We start from the raw sequence: 21967 nt of genomic DNA, 5'->3' as shown, positions 1-21967 counted from the left end.
TATCAGTTACCATCTGAAATCTGTGCAGTTTAACTGTTACAAGTTGTACTCAAAATACCTCGTAATACATACAGGATGCAGACTAAAGGCTGCTAATAGTGACATGAGATCATTCAGTTCTGAACCACACTGCTGAACCGCGCGTGCACACACACACACACACACACACACACACACACACACACACACACACACACACACACACACACACACACACACACACACACACACACACACACACTTGGGCTGACTGACTATAGCCTCTGGAAGCTTAAGCAATCCTTATTATCATCCCTCTGCAGTCTCTCTGTAATTCTCCTGCGCATGACACACACGTGCACACACAGACACACACATCCTGTTCTCTGAGTTTAGAGTGGAAGCTGATTTGCGTCTCAGCAGTGCTGTTGAGTGTGCTGAAACCCTCATGTTCACTGGTCAGTGCAGGGAACAACCAACATTTCACACTTTTGATGTCACATCATACAAAAACTCTCTGTCAAGCAGCTGTAGAGATGACAGTCATGATACACAGCAGTCACAAGATGGTGTGTTCATGCTGGTGCTATTTACTTTTGCCCTTCCTCTGTGAAGTGCTGCTGGTTTCCTCCATGCGGGCCCCGTGAATCCAGGGCCTGTGGTTGCAGCCTCCCCCCATGTGGTGACTCTGGTCTGGGCCCGGGCGCCTGGCTGCCTCCCCTCTGTGGCCGGTCCTTGAAGTCTCTGTAGGGCCTGTGGGGAGCCGCTACTCACAGACATGCTGTCACCCTGGTGATGGCAGGCAGCCTCTGCTTCATGAGCCCCACACATTTGATTCCTACACCTCTCTCCCTCTCATTCACACACACCACAGCAGCCCTCAGGCGACAGTGGTTAGCAGTGTGGGCTTTTAAAGCACTCAGTGGCTTTCTTTAGCTCTTTATGCTTCTATTGAACGTGGACTTTATTGGTTCTGACAGACACATACATACACACACAGGGTTTTATTGTCCAAATGTCTTGTGCTCTCCAGGGACTATTTATGTGTCATGGCTCAGTCTTAATTTTTGAAGGCTCAGTTTATACATCAGTCAGATTTTCTTTCTTACTTGTATTTCATGTGTTGTACAGTGAAAGTTTTACCAGGGAAGGTTTTTATGTACAAATGTATCCGCCTCAATTTAAAAAAAAGTAGCACTGCCGTGAAGAAAAGTATGTAGTAGTAGTGTTGTAGTTAATACGACTTGTGGCTCAAATTCAGTTCCCTCCTGCTGCCATTTGGGGCTGCCATTGTGCAAAGATTACAAACACCAGCTTTCTCTTTCTTGTTTGTCTGAGTGACCACTGAAAAGACCCCCATGTGGCCAAAGGTAGTCATAGTTCTTAGAAATGTTTGAAATGAGCACATTTAGAGGATAGTCTGTACATATACTATAGATAATCAATGAATATTTGAATGGGATCTGTGGATGGCTAAGTGGTAATGACTTGTTTATTAGAGCCATGCAGTTCTCTTCATGTTCACAGACAGTCTGTGAGGACCAGCTGCTGTTTTAATGTCTTGTAGGAGAAGGTGGAGGAAGCTCTCGCCAAGTGTTCTCCTTGTGCTGTTCATACTGGATCAAGTGTCCACTCTGACTATCTTAAGAGAACTCTAGCAAAACGTTTCATCTCTAAAATATCATTTCAGGCTGTCTTTGGTATCAACTTAAGTACAGACCCATTTACCAGTTCATCGGGTCCAGCTAGCGACAACCATCTATTATTATCCAACTGCTATTTTAACAGCTTTGCAATAAATCCGACCTGTTGTAATGTTCAGTTTTTGTTGCAACGGCCTCTCAAGTCTGTGCTTATTTAATGGGCTGATGCTTACCATTGTGTTGAAATGTGTTGCACTATAAGAGATGTTTCTTATATTTAGTTTACCCTCTTTGATATTAATGAAGAGAACATTATTCCAGTTATATGACCCTGATTCCAAAAACGTTGACACACTGTTTAAAACAAAAACAAAACAGAATGCGATCATTTGCTATCCTTTGACATATACTCGACTGACAAAAGTACAAGGACAATATATTTAATGTTTTACCTCAACATCTTCATACATTTGTGTAAATATATTCTTATTCTGAATTTGATGGCTGCAACACGTTTCAAAGAAGTTAAGATGGGAGCAACAGCAGACTGTGAAAGTTGTGGAATGCTCCAAAAACACCTGTGTGGATTATTCCATAGGTAAACAGGTTGTCGGTAATCAGTGATCGTATCATGATCGGGTATGAAAGGAGCATCCTTAAAAGGCTCAGTCGTTCACAAGCAATGATGGACTGAGGTTCAACACTTTGTCAAACAAATGATTGTATAAAGGAGATCACCTGAGCTCAGGAACACTTTGTAACACTGTAGTCGGTAAACACAGTTTGTTTGTTGATGAGTGCATTCTACATCATTACATTTTACACAGCATCCAACTCCTCTGCAATCAGGGTTGTGTAACTGTGAATATTTGGAAAGAGATCTAAAATGTGACCTGTTTTAATTTACAGCCAGTATGGGGAGATGAACAGCAGATCTCGGGACAAGAAAATGAAACGTACATGTGCTCAGTATGTTGCAGGACTACAGCACAGACATTCAGCACTGTCCCTCTGCAGCAGGCTGTAATAAACTTCAGTCTCCACCTTAACTTTTTTAACTCAATTAGTTTGTTTTGCGTGTGTGTGTGTGTGTGTGTGTGTGTAAAACAAAGACATCTCTTCTCCCAAGGCGTCTGTGTGGCTGAATGGCTTTAATGTTGCACCTGCCACTGAGAAAGTGTGTGTGTGTGTGTGTGTGTGTGTGTGTGTGTGTGTGTGTGTGTGTGTGTGTGTGTGTGTGTGTGTGTGTGTGTGTGTGTGTGTGTGTGTGTGTGTGTGTGTGTGTGTGTGTGTGTGTGTGTGTGTGTGTGGCTCCTCCCACTCTCTTGCTCTCTGTTTCTTGTTCATCGTGGTGCTTTGATCACATGTAACCTTGACATGATTCATCTCTGACATCTCTCTCATTCAAAGGAGACGGGGGACGAGAGAGTTCAGAAAATAATAAGGGAGGGAGAGAGCAAGCGAGCTGCAGAGAGATTATTCAAATCCCTCCCCCTCCCCCTCCCCTCCTCCCCTGCAGCATCTCTCCCTCTGTGCGAGTGTGTGTGTGTGTGTGTGTATACAGGGTTCAAGGAGCTTTAGAAACGGCAGTAAAATAGAGGGAGTGTATAGATGCCTGCCTTTGTCCCAGTGTGTGTGTGTGTATGTAAATGAGCGCTGCATTTCTGTGACACACCTCTGTGTGTGCGTCAGTGGGACAGATCGTGGTGTGTTTGTGTGTAGAGCAGAGACGGACTACTAATCATCAGCAGTGTGGAGGATTTTCTCTCCTCCCTCTCACACACACACATACAGTACTACGAGTACTACCTCTGCCGTCTCCCTCCTCGCTCTCTCCATCTTTACTGTTGGATGATTCACCACCTGGACAACGGTGGAGCAAGCAGCTATTTTTGGCGCCATTTTCTTCACTTCTTCTATTTGCTGGCCGACAGAATCCCGTTCCCCTTCGGTTTTTTTTTTTGTGTTGCTGTGGACACTGTGGCTTTGAATCGATGACGGGCAGCTGAAGGCTGAACGGACTCCCTTTCTCCTATTTTGTTTCTTTAAGGGTTCTATTTCCCTCTTTGCCAAATCAAAGGTTTGCCTTTTAAATTCCAAATCCTCTTTTTGTCTTTTTTCCCATCTCCACGTGGTTTTCATGGAGATGCAAGGAAGAAATTCCAGCAGCACCATTCTCTAAATCTCTTTCCTTTTTCCTGGGGAATAATTTTCACTTCTGGGATCAAAGAATGAAAGAGGAACAGTTTCACTTACTGGACAGTTAAGACTTCAGTTTGAAGAAACGATCGTGTTTGTCAAATCATTCAAAAAAATACTGTGGTATCGTTTTAAATACAAGGAAATAGTTTTCTGAAATAGGTGACAACAGTGAACTGGTCAGACAGGCAATACTGTGGATTTGGACTGCGAGAAGAAAAAACTGGGTCAGTGTTTCTGCAGCCCAGGAGTCTTTGAGAGCCTGGAGGAACAGAGAGAGTGCTGAGAGTCGAAGTTCTTACACAAAAAGACAATCCGTCAGGGTAACACCAAGTCTTGAAGAGTATTGGATTACAAACAGAGACAATGTTATGGTCTCCCAGACTGTCGCTGTCCAACTTCCACGTGAAACTAACGGCCAAAGGACTTTTCCGAAACCTTCAGCTGCTGTCGGGATGCAGGAAGAACACTGTGGTCTTCCACGCAGGTCTGGAAATGAGACTGTCCTCTGTGTCCTCCTGTCATCCAACCATCAATCATTTCATCGTTTTAAAACATCCATCTTTCCACTCGTCAGTCAACGCACACTTACCGCCAACAGGTCAATCACTGCAGATATTTAAACCATCTGTGACCCCATCCTCATAGCTGCTAGAAATCTCAGAGAAAGTTGTGATTCTTCAGTTTCACCCAAACCTGATGGTGTGTCCGTCAATCCATCCATCCATCCATCCATTCATCCATCCACTCCATCCATCCACTCCATCCATCCTCCCAGTGTGTTGTTAGAGTGCCGGCAAATCCTCCATGCAGGCCTTAAGCTGATATCCAGCACCTTTCTTCATCCACCATAGATACACGTGGCTGGGTGGGGTTTAAGTGAATGCTGCCACACCCTAGTGAAGGAGCGAATTGTGTTCAAGACTATTCAGACATCCCTGAGAACGTAATGTTTGCAATTTGATCTTTTACTAGCTGTCCCTTCTGTGATAAGAAAGAATCAATGATTTTCAAATGTCTTGAAACTAGTGCAGCATCACAAGGAGGTGTGCCTAATCAACACCTGGCTGAGCCCTGTGTATCTATTCACTTAGCCACAATAAAAACTCATTTTACGTTTATCGTCTACCAATCACCTTTTTCCATGTATTACCTTGTCCGTCCTTTCAAGCTCTCTCCTCCTCCACTTCGTCTAATGGGTGGGGCTGCCTTTGAATAAAGAGTAAGGTTCTGCTTTCTTGGCCATTTTTTTAATTTTTTAGATTAGTCTGTAGTCACAGGATGGCAAATCTGACTCCAGATCAGCTTTAAGGCCACTTCACCCTCACACGCCTCCTCCTCCTCCAGCTCCTCCTGTTTTCCTGCATGGCATTGGCAGCCATTGTTGCCTCCGTCTCTTCTCCACTGTGAGGGCTTTTGGTATTATGCATGCCGGTTAGCACAGCCATCATGGATGTATAGGCTTACAATAGGGCCATCAGTTGTCTTAACTACGCTGTGTGTGTGTGTGTGTGTGAGTGTGTGTGCGTGCTTTCTGCTCGAGTGCCTGAGCAGTGGTGTGATGAATAGCCATGGCTGTGGGTTCCTTTTAGCCGTGATGTCCACGCCTAAAGGAGCACCAACCACGTGACTCACACACATACACAAACCAGAAATAGCCAAGGACGCATCTGGCGTTCACTTCTTCAACCATTCAAAGGCTGCTCTGTATTTGTGGAGGGCCTGTGTGAGGCGGAGAGTCCATCCTCACTGTTAATTTGAATTGTAAAGGTGGTGCAGCATTAGGCATGATACTAGTGTGTTCCACTGTACATCTGTTGTTTTACAGTGAGAGAGGAAAAAACAGTGAGACGGATGTCATTGTGAATAACTCTGTTTGAGCTCGGCCTGCAATGCTAATCAAATCAAATCAAATCAAATTTTATTTGTATAGCCCAAATTCACAAATCACAGTTTGCCTCAGAGGGCTTTACAATCTGTACAGAGACGACACCCTCTGTCCTTCGACCCTCGATTCAAGTGAGGAAAAACTTGCCCCAAAAAAAAGCCCTTTTAACAGGGAAAAAAAATGCGGAAGAAACCTCAGGGAGAGCCACAGAGGAGGGATCCCTCTCCCAGGACGGACAGACGTGCAATAGATGTCGCATGTACAGAGCAGATCAACGAGATCACAATGTATTCAATTATAAGCGATGGTTGACAGGAGTGAAACAGGACACAATGTTGGCATCATATTAGCACAGAATGAAGTTTCATGCTTAATGCTCTGCGTTGGATCTGTAGTCTGAGCTGAACACAAAATAAGGCAGTGAGCTACAACAATATGTGATGACACCAATAAAGCTGCTTTAGTTTGTTTTTTTTATATTTGCACATTATATGTCAGAGACTAAAGTCAAAAACAGGATCTACTGCCAGGGGATCCTTATTGGATAATCAGCATTCTGTTTAGAAAAGACCAAGTCACAAGGTTGGTTTACAGTCACTTGAGGGTAGAAACCCAGAATCATGCACAAACAATTAATTATTTAGACTTATATTTGAAACTGTTTATATCTTATTCATCTAAAATGTATGACGCTCAATAGTAACAACTCTTTCACTTGCGTTAATTCATCTGTTTGGCCACAGACTAAAGAAAATGATAGTTAGCAGTTAGTCTGAGATGTCTCTGTTGTATAGATATCAAAGATCCTAGGAAAGCAGCACAGAACATAAAATAAGCACAGCAGAAACGTCAGATCGGTCGTACCCCCAAGTTTAACTATATATCTTATATTAAATATTGTTTCTGCCTAAACAAACTAAATAAACAAACTCTGTTTTCATGACTGAATAAACTGAATTAACAAACTGACCATAAAGGACAACACAATTTATACTGTTTTACTTTGTTTATATGTGGCGGACCCTGCCACCTTTCTAGCTTCAAACACTGTTCTAGGACCTTATTTTTCTCTGAGAACAGCTTGTTTATTCACTTATGGAGAAAGTTTGTATTATTTACCTCATTAATATTGTTAATATTAAAATTCCCAGTTTGAATTTCTTCATGAAGAACTACACAATGCCCCTTTAAATAAAGTTTTGTCGCATATCTCCACAATGCAAGTCAACTGTCAGTTAGCTGTTGATTCAGTCCATACAGAATACAAAATATACTTCTGTGAAATGGATTAAAACAGGAGCAACTGTATAAGATAGAAGCCTTGAGTTCAGAGTTGAGATAATCCACTGAACACCAGAGAATTGAACTTTTTTTGACTTTGACTTGTTTAAGAGCAAAGAAGCTGCTGGCAGATTTCTCCAGTCTGACTTGAGCAGCTTCACGTGGGTTTTCTTGCGTGTTTGCCAGGATCATGAGGCCACTGGGCTTACTCTGAACCATTAATTTGTTTCATGTGTCTTGGCTAAATGACTCACTAATTCCTTCATCATCTTTGACAAATCATTTTGATCCATTTAAACTCTCTCAATGGTCTGCATGCTTTTTCATGTTCAGCAGCAAATTATCTACAAATCTGCTCATGTTGTGCGGCCTGTATGTTTCCCATTTTACTCATAAGAACACTTGCTGTTCTTCAGTAAATATTCAGCTCAGCCACACTGCCATCATGATGTTCCTCTCTCTGCTGTTCTGTGTGTATCCCTGCTGGCCCATCTGAGCTGAGCAGCACGTGTTTGGCTCCAGTGTGTTTTCTCAGTCTGAGCTCCACAGACCCACTTCCCTGCTGCCGCCTGCCATCACCCTGAAATGTAGGTTAGAGCAGGCTTTAGTCACCATGTGTGCGTGTCTACATACACTCGGCACAGACGGTCGTGCACGCTGCACAGCGGTTCAGCTGAGGCTGGCCAATCGTGCAAGCTTTAATCTGATGTGAGTTTTTTCCCTAATGTGGTTGCAGATGAGGGCATTAGGGGTTGTGTCTACTCGGCTCAGCAGAGATGTACCGTAGATTTGAGCTGCAGGATTCTCTAATATCTGTAAAATTAGGTAGAGATGTTCTCTGTGGAGATCAAGGACAGTCGTATGCATTTTATCTTTTGTCCACATCTCTAGAGCCTGATTTAGGGTATAATTTAATACTGAGAATATCTATTTTAGGCATTTTTTTGACATTTCAGTACCTCTCAGTGGGATGTTGTGCCACTGAAGTGGTTTGGCTCACCTAAATGATGATAATCATCCACAGATCTCTCCTGTGTCGTGGTAGAGCTGTAGTTTTACAGTCTCTGACTGACTGTGAGACTCTCTCCACTGCAGTGTTACCCATTCATAAGGTCACTCAGAGCCACTGGCTGCGTTTGTATCCAGCTGTCAAGTCAATTTAAGCCAATCTTTAGTGTGGCCAAAAATAAAATGCGTATTAGTGTGTTTCCAAAGAGAGCATGAAAAAGAAATTAGGACAAAGAAAAAAAAGATTCTTCAACTTATGCTGACCTATTTCAAGATGGACAAAAATTTTAAATGAGAAGCTACAAAATGTTTGCAGCATTTGTTACTCGAGGAGCAATTTGAAAGACATGTCCAAACTTTTAGAGTAAGACATTAAAAAAATGCACTCACATTATCAACAGTGGGAAGAAACAGCATCTTTGTACTGTTTCAGAGATGTCTACTGAAGCTAGCATGCTAACCAGTTAGCCTGAGCCCGTCCTGTTTCCTAATACCACTTTGTACCTCAAGAGGTGACAGTCAGATATCCTACAGTAGTTTCAGCAGATAAACTCTCAAAATGTCATGTAATGAAATATCCTGACCTCTGCAGTACCACTCAGTAGTCTCCCAAAAATGTCATGTTTTACATGACAGGTCACACTGTAATTCATCAGATGAGTTGTGAAATGAGCAAATATAGTCGAGACATAGACAAATTTAGAAAAAAATATTTTTACTTGAAATCATTTTGTCCTTCAAACTTAGCTTTCGTCAAACAATCCTCCATTTGCAGCACTTACAGCCTCGCAGACCTTTGACCTTGTAGCTGTTAATTTGTTGAGGTAATCTGTAGAAATGTGCCTCCATGCTTCCTGAAACACCTCCCACAGGTTGGATTGGCTTGATGGGCACTTCTTACGCACCATACAGTCAAGCTGCTCTCACAAAAGCTCAAAAGAGTAGCTGATGATATGCTGCCCGCTGTGTTTTTGGAGCTACTTTTGAATGCAAATACCACATTTCAGCTTTTGCTATCAGTTAATCAGATTTCTCTTCTTCTGTGTTAAATTCAGTCCATGATAATGTGTGTTATTGTTCCGCAGTGAAATCAATATGTGTGTCAGCTTGTCCATGGTCAGTGCCTCTCGTGAGCTTTTCCTGTTTCTACTGTATTCTCTCACGGTTGAGCCGATCTGACACGTGGAGCTAGCATAAAAACATCCAGCTCATGCTGGATAACATGACTGTTTGACAAAAATAGCTGTTGCCATCTGGTCGATGGTCTAGTTTGCATGTAAACAGGTCATATAGTGGACATTGTGAGCATGCTCTGCACACTTGTTTCCATGGCAACAGTCACGTGGGAGCTGAACCTCCAGTGTACGGACCGTATGAATCTATGATCGTATCTGATGGTTGATCAGATTGATTCAGTATGTGTCAAGAGATGACTCGTCATGGTTACATGTGTTCTGTGTGTTCGTTAAGCAGTGCCCGTCAGTGGACACATGATTGGTGCGAGAGAAGATTCTCTCATCAACCTCCTAAATCAATCAGCCTGTTTATCCACAGTTGTGTGACATCAGTCATGCTGTGTTGCTGCAGAACAGTGTTGAAGCCTCCCTCTGTGGCAGCCTCTCTCAGAAATACTAAATGATGTGAGAGGTATCTGTGATTTTGGTGCACTAATGTTTATTAGTGCATCTAATCTCAAAATTGATGAGATTACAGTCCTTATGTTGGAGTGAATGCATCATCATTTTTTAACCTGACCACTAGAGGGCACAGACACACATGCACTGTACTTCATAACATCTGCATGTTACACATGCTGAGTATTTTCTCAGTTTAGTTTGAAGTATTCCAGTTGGTTCCTACACTTGGTGGTTTATTATGGGATGACAATTTAAGATCTGGGATAGTTCCATCATGGCAAAGTCAAAGTTCAAATCCTATTCATGTTCGAATCACCCGCCCTAATAGAACCTCTGTTGGAATCTCCCACTTCAAAAACAGGGATTAGATTCTGTTCTATCTATTTGGGTAATCTGAGTGCAGCAGATTAAGAAGATTAGGACCGCTCCAACCTGAAGTGTATGTGTGCTGAGCTGTCCCTGTTTTTTCTGCTTTGCTGGCGCACTTTTTTTGTCCTGCAAACACACAGACACAGTAATCCAGTGCTAATCTGTCGCTGAGGAGGTGGTGTTTAAATTAACCAGCATGACGTAGCCGCACAGTAAGATCACAGTTTTCTCTGTTTGTGGAGGTGTGTGAGTCTGTGTTAATGAGGGATCTTATTAAAGATGGACCCACGACATTTCTTAATCTAATTAAGCCATGATGTTACCCGCAGCCGGCTCGACTATCATGAGGTGTTTTGCTCTGATCTGTAGATAATAGGATCTGAGTTGTCCTCCTCATCACTCAACATGGCAGTCAGGCAGATAAACACCTCTCTCAGGAAGCTCTGCCAGCTTGTTTCAGTGCCACAGTCACATCATTTGGCACCTGGTTGAACACAGTTCAACTACTTTTTAGAGAAGACACAACACATTTGCGGTTGTTTTTATAATGAGTCGACACAAAGCCCCCACTCCTCCTATCCCTGACCCTTTTTACTCCTCCTCTCCCTGACTCCAGTCCCTCACTGGTTTGCCCTTATTGGTCACTGATGTTCTGATTAAATGCACATCAGACAGTCCTGCTGAGTGTTCATGAGACTGGTACAAATAAGATGGCTGACATGACAGTGATACATATTGATACATAGAACAACTCCAGCACACTGCACAACAAACATACAGTATGAGACTGTGAAAATGTCCCAGCCTTTTCATTATAACTGAATATCACAAATCACTGAAACTGATGAAACTCGGCTGCTTTGAGGGACTGAAGTGCTGAAGATACAGCCAGCGTTTATCATGCATTCTTCCTATAAATGATATATGTTATCATATGTCATGACTGTCATCTTACTGTGTACTGAAGGAGCTTCTCATGACACAGCAGGGGTTGTCTCTTGTGTAACGTGACGTGCATGCTAACAGTGTTGTTTCTCTCTCAGTCTGGGCTCAGCAGCTCTGCATGACTGCCTGGCAGACTTCAGGTACAAACCATCATCACCAGCACTCACACAGCCCATCTCACACATCAACCAGAGACAAACACGAGGAATGAGATGTGTAGTCTCAGAAGCAGCCCTCTCGCAGCTAATTAACGCATTTTAAGCAAGGTTTTGAAATGGAATAAAATGAAATGGAAATGATGATCATCTTTCCTGAATGTCAACAATGCGTTTGACTTCAACAGCCAGTATTCATGCTTTTCAATTGACTTTGCACTGGTTGCTATTCATGTTTGATTACTGTCGCTCAGCTATAATTCAGCTTTTCGGGCATAGTTTATTCATTATGCAGCTTCCCTTTAATCTGCACCTTTAATTGAAGAAGGGGAAGAAAACACTTGTGAGATGTAAACAAATATGTGGAGAGCACTTACATCCATCACAAGCAGCATTTACATCCATCACTGGAGTTTTCATAAGGATTTAGATTTAGAAGTACTTAAAAATCATAAAACAGGAAATGGTCTTCCCAGCTTTGTGTATGTATTTCATACATCAACCATGATGACTAGTGTCACATAGTGTTATATTTGAACTACCAAAGAAGTAATAACCATCCTTAAGCACTCTGTGACAGCAGTGGACCCCCCCCTCTACTTTTCGCTGTACTTCCAGGAGGAGACAGTCTGTGTATTGTATGTCTCTCACACACTTACCTGATGATTATTGTGGCAGCTGTGCAACCTGCAACAAGAGCATTTACAATTTACATTTTACAGTAATGAATCTGTCTGTTCTGGTGTCAGTTGTGTTTCCGTTGAGGTTTCGAGTGAATTTTAGCCCTGGGTCATGTCACAGTTAAAAAGAAAAGATGAGCCTGGCTTTTCTTCTTTTTTTTCTTTTTTTATGAAATGTACACTCATTCTGTATGACCAGGATGTAGACGTGGCATGGGAGACACCTTTGCGTACATTTGAAGGCACAGTTATTATGCATTTGTTTAATTCTTTTACTGTTCATCCTGTGCAGTTCCATGTGAGGCACACATCTAACATGTTCCCACCTCCTGTTCTCCTCTATATACGTCGTACACCCACCAACATTTTGCACACACTGAATGAATGATCAGAGCGTTCTGTTCTGATAACACTGGTGTTGATGTTGTAAATATGCATCAGATCTGAATATTCATCAGGGTAAACAGACATTCCCGCTGTGTTGAGCCCACAGCTTTATCGTCCACAGTGTGATCATTCATTCATTCAGATTCATGACAGCAGTCCACAATTTGCTGAAGTCTGCAGCAGCAGGTTGATGTACGTTGTAGGATGTTTGCCACTGCCCTTAGACCTAGATGTGAGTAACAGTCCTCCCCCACATGCTCTGTTCTGAGCTCTGCTTCATCAGACTGATACAGAGCAGCATGTGTTGCTCGGGGGCTGCCAGCAGGTGGCAGTAACTTTAATGAAATCACTACAGCCACTGGGCCTTGTTGACAAGGCATGAGCATCAGCACTGACTGAAGGAGGACTGACCTGTTGAGTTCACAGGTGTTTAGATTTAAGATGTTATTGATTTTTAACACAGCACTGATGGTCTGAATACGTAGGAAGAGGAGATCATGAAATACATGTCATGACATGGAAACCTGACGTGATAGGTGACAGTTCCAGCTGATGAGTCTGTGGACTGAAATAACCCACAACCTGAAAGCAGTCATGGTCCTACAGATTGCACTGCATTATGGGCCCAATGACCACATTTCTGCACAGAAAACCTGTTTGACATCATAACACAGCTTATATTGAATTATTTAGAGAGTGAGAGTCAGAGAGAGAGACAAGGAGAGAGGGAGAGACTCTAATTGATTCGTCTCTGGTATCGAGCTCCTTAATGCACACTCAGGATCCATCATACACAGAGAGACTGGCCATCATTACTACACAAGCCCATGATGCATCTGTCTCAGCCTAGAACAGTCAGTAGGGCGTATTCTCATTTACCAGATGAGAGCGAATGTATGAGATGTGTGTGTGCAGCTTTTTTCTGTTTTCTATGTTTTGGTATTGTTGTGGTCGAGTCCAGACTGACCGACTGTGTGTGTGTGTATGTGTGTGTGTGTGTGTGTGTGTCTATATATGTTCCTCTGTTTTCTGTGTTCTTTTGCACACGTCTCCGGTTGTTATTTAATTCAGAGGATATATGAGTGTTTGTAGTTTTATGTTGCGACCCTGCCTCTGTGCCTTCTACACTTTGTTAATGGGCTGAGTGAGTATTCTGTGTGTGTTGGGTGTGTGTGGACACCATGCTGAATATTGTACCTACCGCCCACAAGCTAAGGGCTCGCCGTTTTCTTGCAGTGGACAAAAACAAGACACGGGAGGTGCCAGCAAGACCTACGAACACCAACAGCGGCTCACAGGGAGCAGCACCTTCAGCGGGAAACCACCAGAACCAGCAGCAACCTCCACCTGACCTGGTACGTTCTTTTTTATGCTTTTAGATTTAGGGTGCAATCTCTGCTCACTGCATCAGGGACCATTACTGAGCCTGATCTGATTGATGAAGAGAAGGAGGCATGTTGTTGACAGGAAGATTAAATTACTGATTCACAAGATCCTCATTCCCATCTGTGCTGTTTCTGTTCCGGATACAAGTTACATTAAGTGATCAATGAGCCACAGAGTAGCAAAATACACTTTTATAGTTGCATGTCTTGACTCCATATATTTTCTTCTGTTCACGTTGAGAACTATGAAGACAAAATGTGTTGAAACAATTTAAAAAGACATCATGAAGAGCAGAAAGTTGTTTGGGTTCATCTAAAGACATTTAGATCTGTTTTCTAAGACAGAATAGTTTGAGTAGTGTCTGAGATTAGTATCTTTCATGACATACTTTATGTGTTGTTGTTTTTTTTTTGCTAGGCACCAGACGTGGTGAATGCTAATGCACCGCTGACGCCAATTCTCACAGTGCCTGCCCCTGATACCACCACATCTGGGTCAGGCACCACAGGAGCTGTTGGGTTCAAAGCAAGAACAGGGCCACGATCCAGCCCCAAAACCGGGTCCCGCCTACAGAATGCATCCAAGCCTGGCCCAACCGTGGCTGCTGTGGCAGATAGGACGGTCCCAACTAAACAGAACCAGAGCAAAGAGCAGGCAGAGAAGAAGAACCAGGCCATCAACCAACTGAGGAAGCTGCTCGTCCAGGGGAATAAGAAAGTGGAGGCTCTGGCTACAGTCATCCAGCATCTCTTCACTGAGGTACTCCAGTCATTTTTATGTTCACCAAACACAGAGAAAATACTCACACCACCTTTAATTTCTTAATCACCCATCTTTTAAGCTGCATTAAAAACATGAAGGGGGATGCATTTTCAATTGAATTTGATATTTTATATTGCTGCTATATAAATATTACTGAAATGGAGACAAGGAGCACAGAAGATGTGCATTAATACAGTATCTGTTGTCAGGAATGAATGTTATTTTCAAGAAAGGCCTTGTAGGAATCAGTCTGCTTGATTTGCACAATAACTTCACTGCTAATGTGGCCAGACCATGTTCTTTTAAAATGACATAAACCAGCAGAGTTCCAACTGCAACGGATACTATTTGCAAATTCTAGACTTAAAATATTGGTGACAATGAGATCCTGCTGCAGTCATTGGTCGGTTTAAGCATATCTAGTTTGCACACAAAGACTGTGTGTGATTTTGTTTTCTGTACCCAAAATCAATGTTTGTGTGATCTAAACTGTGACTTGTGTTACTTCCAAAACACAAAGTCAGCTGGGAGGAATCTGTTTGGAGCGTGGCTTTAATGATCCAGTCGAGGTCGAGTGGATGTGTTTGCACATGTAAATACAATGTGGTCTGCTGCAGCTTCAAGGAGGTAGACGAGGGGAAACGATCACTTATCTGCACACCATCCTTCCCCTTCGGCAGATTACAGCCTATAATTAAAGCATTGCTCAGCAGTTGTTGGTGATACGGCAGTGTTGCTGTTACGGGTGCTGGTTGAGACGCTTGAAGAGGAGGAGTGGAGTAATATCTGTTTTTAGTAGGAAGCATTAAGGTAGTGGGGAGAGGCTAGTCTGTGTCCACACCCAGCTGCTATTATCAACAACAACAACAACAACACATGATTCCACGGAAACATCCTTCTGCTGTGTTTGAGTGTGTCTGTGTGTGTGTTGTGTATAATAGCTGTGTGGTAGCGGTTAGCTCTACCTACAATAAGTGCCTGCTGTCAGCTATGATGGGGTTGTTTTTCAACAGCTGATGTTACCATATTAAGGTGTGTGTGTGTGTGTGTGTGTGTGTGTGTGTGTGTGTGTGTGTGTGTGTGTGTGTGTGTGTGTGTGTGTGTGTGTGTGTGTGTGTGTGTGTGTGTGTGTGTGTGTGTGTGTGTGTGTGTGTGTGTGTGTGTGTGTGTGTGTGTGTGTGTGTGTGTGTGTGTGTGTGTGTGTGTGTGTGTGAGACAAGTACAGCCAAGAAGAAATATCATCACTGAATAATTCCAATAAGTCATGGGTGAAATATTGCTGAAGTGAGTTTATACTGTAGCCATCTGGTTCATCACAGGTTGAAGGCTGCTGATTGGTCCATTGAGGCACCAGGATGTGTCAATCACAGAGTCCCGGACATGCTCAGTAAATATTTGCTGTCTGATGATTGGTACTAGTGATTCTCTGTTTGCAGGGTTGGCATGTGAAATAAAACTGAATGCACATCACACATCACTGGAGCAATAACTATCATCAGCTGGGCACACCTTATCCACTGTGTAACACCCTTCATTACACCTGTTTCCCTGTGTGTGTGTGTGTGTGTGTGTGTGTGTGTGTGTGTGTGTGTCTGTCTGTCTGTCTGTCTGTCTGTCTGTCTGTCTGTGCTTCTTTCTCTTGTCTTTGGCCGCGTGTGGCTGAAGGGGGACACATGCAGAATAGCACTCATGCCTTTGGTTAGTGAGACCTCGGGGGATTTTACAAGCACAGACACACACATACTTTAGTTCATTGCACAGGCTTGTTTTTGTAGCCTCTCCTCAATCAACCAAAGAGGCTGTAAATTGTGCAGATTTCACAACTTGACCCGTGTTGTCAACGTAATCTGTACAATGAGTGCATCAGCATGTAGCCAGTTTTCACTGGAGGTGTCAAACTCTGCTGGGGTACACCTTCACTTCCATATGTCCACCAAGTCTCAACTTTGAGATCAAGTTGCTGAGAAGAAAAAACAATTAAATAAATAAATAAAATAAATATTGAGGCTACAATGATTTTACATTCTTAAGAAACTGTGCTACTGAAGCAAAATATGGTTTAAAAGCTTGAAGTTGACCAGTGTACCCAGAATCACTTACCTTCACCTTTGGTCAGCAGTGACACACACACACACACACACACACACACACACACACTCACACACACATACACACAAGGTGACCCTTACCGATAACAAAAGACATGGAAACAATACTAACAAGTGACTTAAGTTTTATGCTGGCTTTCAAGGTCACTAAAATGTGCATGAGGTACACAAGCCTACCCGCAGTCCACAGTGTTTCCATCACATTACACAGATTTAAATGAATTTCCTGGAGACTTACCCGAACCTTAAACTAATGTTACTCCAACCTTAAACCCTACAATATAATCATTTATGTTATGAGGACTTGTGTTTGTGTATTGTGGGTCCCCACAATGTTACTGTGTATAATCAGATTTATGTCCCACAACCTGAGTATTACACAGGATACACAAAACCCGCAATATACACACAAAGAGTTGTCCTCAGTGAGTGTGTGAGAAGCACAGGACAGCTGTTACATGCCTGCATGTCTCTATGAGGGAAAGTAGCTCATTATCTGTAGAACAACCTGTTATCAGCAGCAGCAACTCTGCACACATAGTGTGTGTGTATGTGTGTGTGTGTGTGTGTGTGTGTGTGTGTCTGTTACATAACTGTTCATTAGAAAAGTTTTGTGTGTGAGGTGGCCCATGTGTGTGCCTAATTTTTATTTTTGTTGTGAATGTGTGGGGCTGTGACGTGTAAAGATGAGCAGACGGCTCTGAGGTTTACAGTGCAGCAGCCCTCCTGACAGCTTATTGACTGGATGAATTGCCTGGTAGGAGGTGAAGGGGAAGACGAGGGGTGGGGGGTGAAGGGGAAGACGAGGGGTGGGGGGTGAAGGGGAAGACGGGGGCTGGGGGGTGAAGGATTGCAGCAGCTGCAGTTGAAGCCTGAGGCGTTCTGATTTGTGTGTCCGAGATAACGTGTGTGTTTATCTGAAGCATGAATACCAGTGCTATCTTATCTGTCCTATGCTCTTAAATAAGGTGACTGGTGAATATAAACAGCACACTCTCCCCTTGGGGCTGGCTGTGGGCAGGGGTGGGGCTGTTGTTAGTGAAAGGGGTTGGGGCTTTCGTTTGGGTGGGTGGGGCTCTTTGAATATTCCACTCTTTAAACCCGTTCTGCTGCGACTTCCATGTATATTTTATGCACTTTGAGTGTTTCATATGTTGGAGACCATGCAATGCAGCAGGAGGTGTAAAGGACTTTAAATACCCGCTGTAAACACTGTATGGGAGTGTAATTAACGTTTCTCCAAAGCTGGAAGTATATTTTTAAACTTAATTTAACAGCTTGAAATTTTATGGATGCCAGGTTTTTATGAGTTGTTTGTTTTTGGTTTTTCTCTCTCATTTCCACTTCCCTCTGTTAGAGACCGGTTTGAAACCATAACAGACAAACTGGAAGTTAAAAATGACAAATCCTGTTTTGGAGCGTTGGCAGGGTTTTGTGGTGTAGTCTGAAAGCGAGAAAATGGAATGAGAGAGAAAAAAAATCTTAATTAGAAATATGTCTTCTCTTCAGTGCTATGAAACTTTAGTTTGTGCTGTGGAAGAAAGAACTTTAACATCCCACAGACTGAATTTATTCGACTGCTATTTCATGTTAAGTTATAAACTTTGAATAGACAGAGACATAAAAGTAGAGGAGAAGGATTTGAGTTAAATGCAGATATACCAGTTTTGTGGGTGAACAACTGACAGGGAACAAGAGAAAAGGAAGAGTAGAGATATTAAGAGAGGAAGGTGGTGCAGAATAACTCGCATTCCTCCATCATGCAGTTTCCAGGCAGGAGGAGGAGGGAGGACAGGGAGCCCTGTGGTGAACAGGTAGAGTGGGAGGAGTTGAAGTGGCCGAGCAACAGTCACTTACAGAGAGAGAGAGAAAGAGAGAGAGAGAGGGAGAGAGGGCAACCCATTCAGTAGGAGGAGAGAGAGAGAGAGAGAGTTGTCTGCAGTCTGTGTTGTCTGGAGATAGTGGGAGGGAATCAGTGAGAGAGAGGAAGGACTGAAGAAACAAGGAGTATTTTTGAAGTTTGTGTGTGTGTAAGTGTGTGTGTGAGTGTTGTGTGTGTGTGTGTGAGTGTTGTGTGTAAGTGTGTGTGTGAGTGTGTGTCTTCATTCACCGAGACATGGGCTCCACGGCCAGCAAAGCCCATACAAAGCACAGCAAGGCCCTCCCTCATCGCCGCAAGAAGAAACGCAAGAAGGTGTGTGTGTGTGTGTGTGTGTGTTTGTGCGTGTGTGTGTCCTGCTGTAGCTGTGTGTCTGTCTGCTGCTCTTGTCTCTCTCCACACTGCTGTGGGTCTTTCAGTCAGAGCTGTGTGGAGAGTCACTTCAGAGGAATCTGGCTGGATGTGTTTCCCACCCTGTTGATGTCAGTGGTCACGTCAGCTGCTGTTTTTACTACAAACTGTTTAAAGAAACTTGACTCGGCCTCAGCGGCTTTATGAATGTGACAGATTACACTCCAGTCATCTTTCTATTTTCACTACTAGAACTACTACTGTCCTTTTACTTTTTACTGCTCTTTCACTTTACTGACCCCGTGTGTGTGTGTGTGTGTGTGTGTGTGTGTGTGTGTGTGTGTGAGAGCAAGAAGGCAGAAGCACATGCACTCACTTTCCATTGTAAATTCCTCTTCTGCTGTCGTTAAGCTGCTGGTCTTTGTGCGTCTGTGTGTGTGCTAGAAAGAGTAAATGTTATGTATTCTAACATGGGGCTGTAGGAGAATATTGTTCAGTTTTGTGCAGCAGTGCACTTATGGTATGCTCATCTAGTTGAAGTGTGTGCTAGTCCACATGTTTACACACACACGGTGAACTGAACAGAAAATACTGTATTTAAAGTGATTTCCGTCAGAGTAAGAATGTCAGAACATGAGACAGACGGGATCTGCTGCTCCTGTGTGGCAGGTATGGGATATTTCAGGTTTTTCAGGATGTTATTTGTTCATTCTTAATCACAGTTAACTCTTTAGCCTTTTATTCGCCTGGGGAAATGGTTTTTAATTTAGCATTTTTATTTTGCAGTTGTAGCTGCTGTTGGGAGCGGAGCAAGATTTTTTTGTTGGCAGCCATGATGGATGTGGTCACCCTATGTTCATGAGCTCGCTCTCATATTTGTCTCCTCTGACACTTCTATCTGTGTTATTGTGTTCCTGCTTTGTCTCCACCCACAACTGGCCTTTACAAAAGTTCCCCTCTAGTTAACTTTGAAGCCAGTGATTGGAATCACTCATCTGTCATGAGTTCAGATTGTAAAACACAGAATGTTTCCAATTTCTTTCACTACATAGTTCAATACAGAATCACAATTGACTTACACATACAAGAAATCTGACTCTGGTTTACATTGCTCTGTGTACGCTCATCATTTTGTGGTGATGGTGTCATTGACAGTGTACTGAGGCCATTTCACAATGCATCAGATACATCAGTGTACTATCCATGGCCACTAACTGAGAGCTAACGAGCATTGTGCATTTAATTATTATTATTATTATTATTATTATTATTATAGCCACCTAACACGTGACAGAGTCCTCCACTAGAATTCCCTTCAGACTGAATAGTTCAGGATTTTGAACACAGCCTCAGTCTGCATTTCTCTATCTCTGCTCATATTTAGACTTAAATGGATTCTTTTCATTTCTCCTCTGTGCAGCGCGAGGAGGCCTTAAAGCAGAAGAAGGAGTTGTCGCTGGAACTGGCCAACCTCCGAGACGAGCTGGGTAAGAGAGTGTTCACACATCCCCTCAGCCGCCTGCTGCCACACGCCTGCCAACATCCTCTCTCTCTGTCTGCCATACATTTGCATATGACACACACACACACACACACACACACACACACACACACACACACACACAGCTTATCAGGGACGGGTCAACTGCCATTCAAAACCTGGTGTTCTTTCTGTTGTAGTCTTCGTTCTTAATAAAGGCTGAGAGCTGCACAGCTCATATCTCATGTCATCTTCACAGTAAGGGCTGGCAGATTAGATATCGACATCAATAAGTTGTTTGCATTTCAATTTTGAGACATTAGTGTTATTCCGAAAAAGTTAATTGAGAAAGCTGACTGTCTGTAGCAGTCCCCATTTCTTTTGATAACATCTGTGCTGCTGGGATGGATTTGGAGTCTGGTGCGGTGCTTTACAGCACAAACTGAAATAGCTTTGCAATGTCAATTTCTTGTCTTTTTTTCAAAACAAGAGGGTTTAAAAACTGAAACTGTGTCTGAGCCACTAGTCAACAGCAGCACACAAAGGCCTCTCCACTCCACACAGCCCTGCAGAGAACGGGAATGTTCCACGTGACTACAGCAGAAGACTTCAATAACAAGAAATGATCTTGCGCAGAATGTCACCTGGCACTTTCACAAAATGATTAGGAAACAGTTTCCATGTCTAGTGTGTGTGTGTGTGTGTTTGAGGTGTGTTAGAGGTGTGTTACCCAGTAGTTCCACAGCGTTTGGCAGCCTGCCATTTAACTGTCAATGAGACAATGCGAGAGTTCAACCCGACTGGTTACAAACAATGTGTTTATGAAGAAAAGAAGCAGCAGAGAGGGGAGAGGGAGCAAGTGAAGGCAGAGACGTACTTTTATTAACATGTTTTATGCAAGTGGTTGTTTAAGTGACGGTGAGTTTTAGGTTGGTTTGCTTTCACAAACTGTTTGTAGAGACAGTTGAGTTCACAGTCTGAGCGATCCACATTACATGACACTGTGTGTCCGAAATACTGATGGTCCCGGTGTGTGTGCGCTCAGACAGCTGTGAATGTGTACCATGTCAATAGCAGCTCTGCCAGTTCAGCTGATACAGCAGGATTATTCAAGATCTCACACACACACCTACTGTACATTTACACTCGCATCCCATAATGAGACACATACAGGCTCACTGGATAGACAGTGTGTGTTCACATGCAACACAAAGGCATGCATTTAAGCACATGAATAGAAACACACACACATACTCACATGGATCTGTATATTAAAATAACCTTGACTGTCATTTAAGTATATTCAACTATTTGAGGGCACACACACACACACACGCACACACACTTACTCTGAATGCCATCTTAAATTTGGCTACCACACACTCTCAGACTGCCTGCCCACTGTACATACCAGGCACCTCACACTGACACACACTCATGTGCTGAAGCACACAGCCGGAGCTCGTCCTCAGCACCAGCACTTTGTCCTCTCTCCACTGTCCCTCTGTCCATCACTGTGAGCAGCTCTGACTGTGATCTCCACTTTTACTGCCTGTCTGACCTTTGGCTCATCTCTTTACACACACGGAGCTGAAGAATGTCAGCAATGTATAGGCCCCTGCTGTCACCACACACACACACGCACAAACCCTTCATAGTCAAACTGAACTGGAAGGACCTGTTTGTGTCTTATTGGGTAATGTTAGCAGGTTTAATGGTTTTGCTGTGAAGTTTTACAGTGTTACTGTAGCACAACTGCTGCGACTGTCAGGAGGAGGTCAGAGCAGCATTCCTGCTTCCCCTGCTGCACACCACTCTAAAGACAGAGTG

The 21967-nt window shown here is 43.2% G+C and overlaps 1 protein-coding gene across 1 annotated transcript in view; it reads left to right on the top strand.

Moving 5' to 3' along the window:
• Positions 1-21967, top strand: part of LOC311263939 (uncharacterized protein) — a 61895-nt gene that overhangs the window by 32200 nt on the left and 7728 nt on the right. Inside the window, exons 8-11 of the mRNA XM_084364340.1 lie at positions 11048-11089; positions 13408-13526; positions 13975-14316; positions 20078-20144. Of these exons, the coding sequence (XP_084220466.1) occupies positions 11048-11089; positions 13408-13526; positions 13975-14316; positions 20078-20144 (570 nt within the window). The remainder of the gene's footprint in view (positions 1-11047; positions 11090-13407; positions 13527-13974; positions 14317-20077; positions 20145-21967) is intronic.

Source organism: Pagrus pagrus (genome assembly GCF_965226575.1).
Source record: "Pagrus pagrus genome assembly, chromosome: 2".
Classification (NCBI taxonomy): Eukaryota; Metazoa; Chordata; class Actinopteri; order Spariformes; family Sparidae; genus Pagrus; species Pagrus pagrus.
This window is presented reverse-complemented; position numbering and strand designations above follow the sequence as displayed.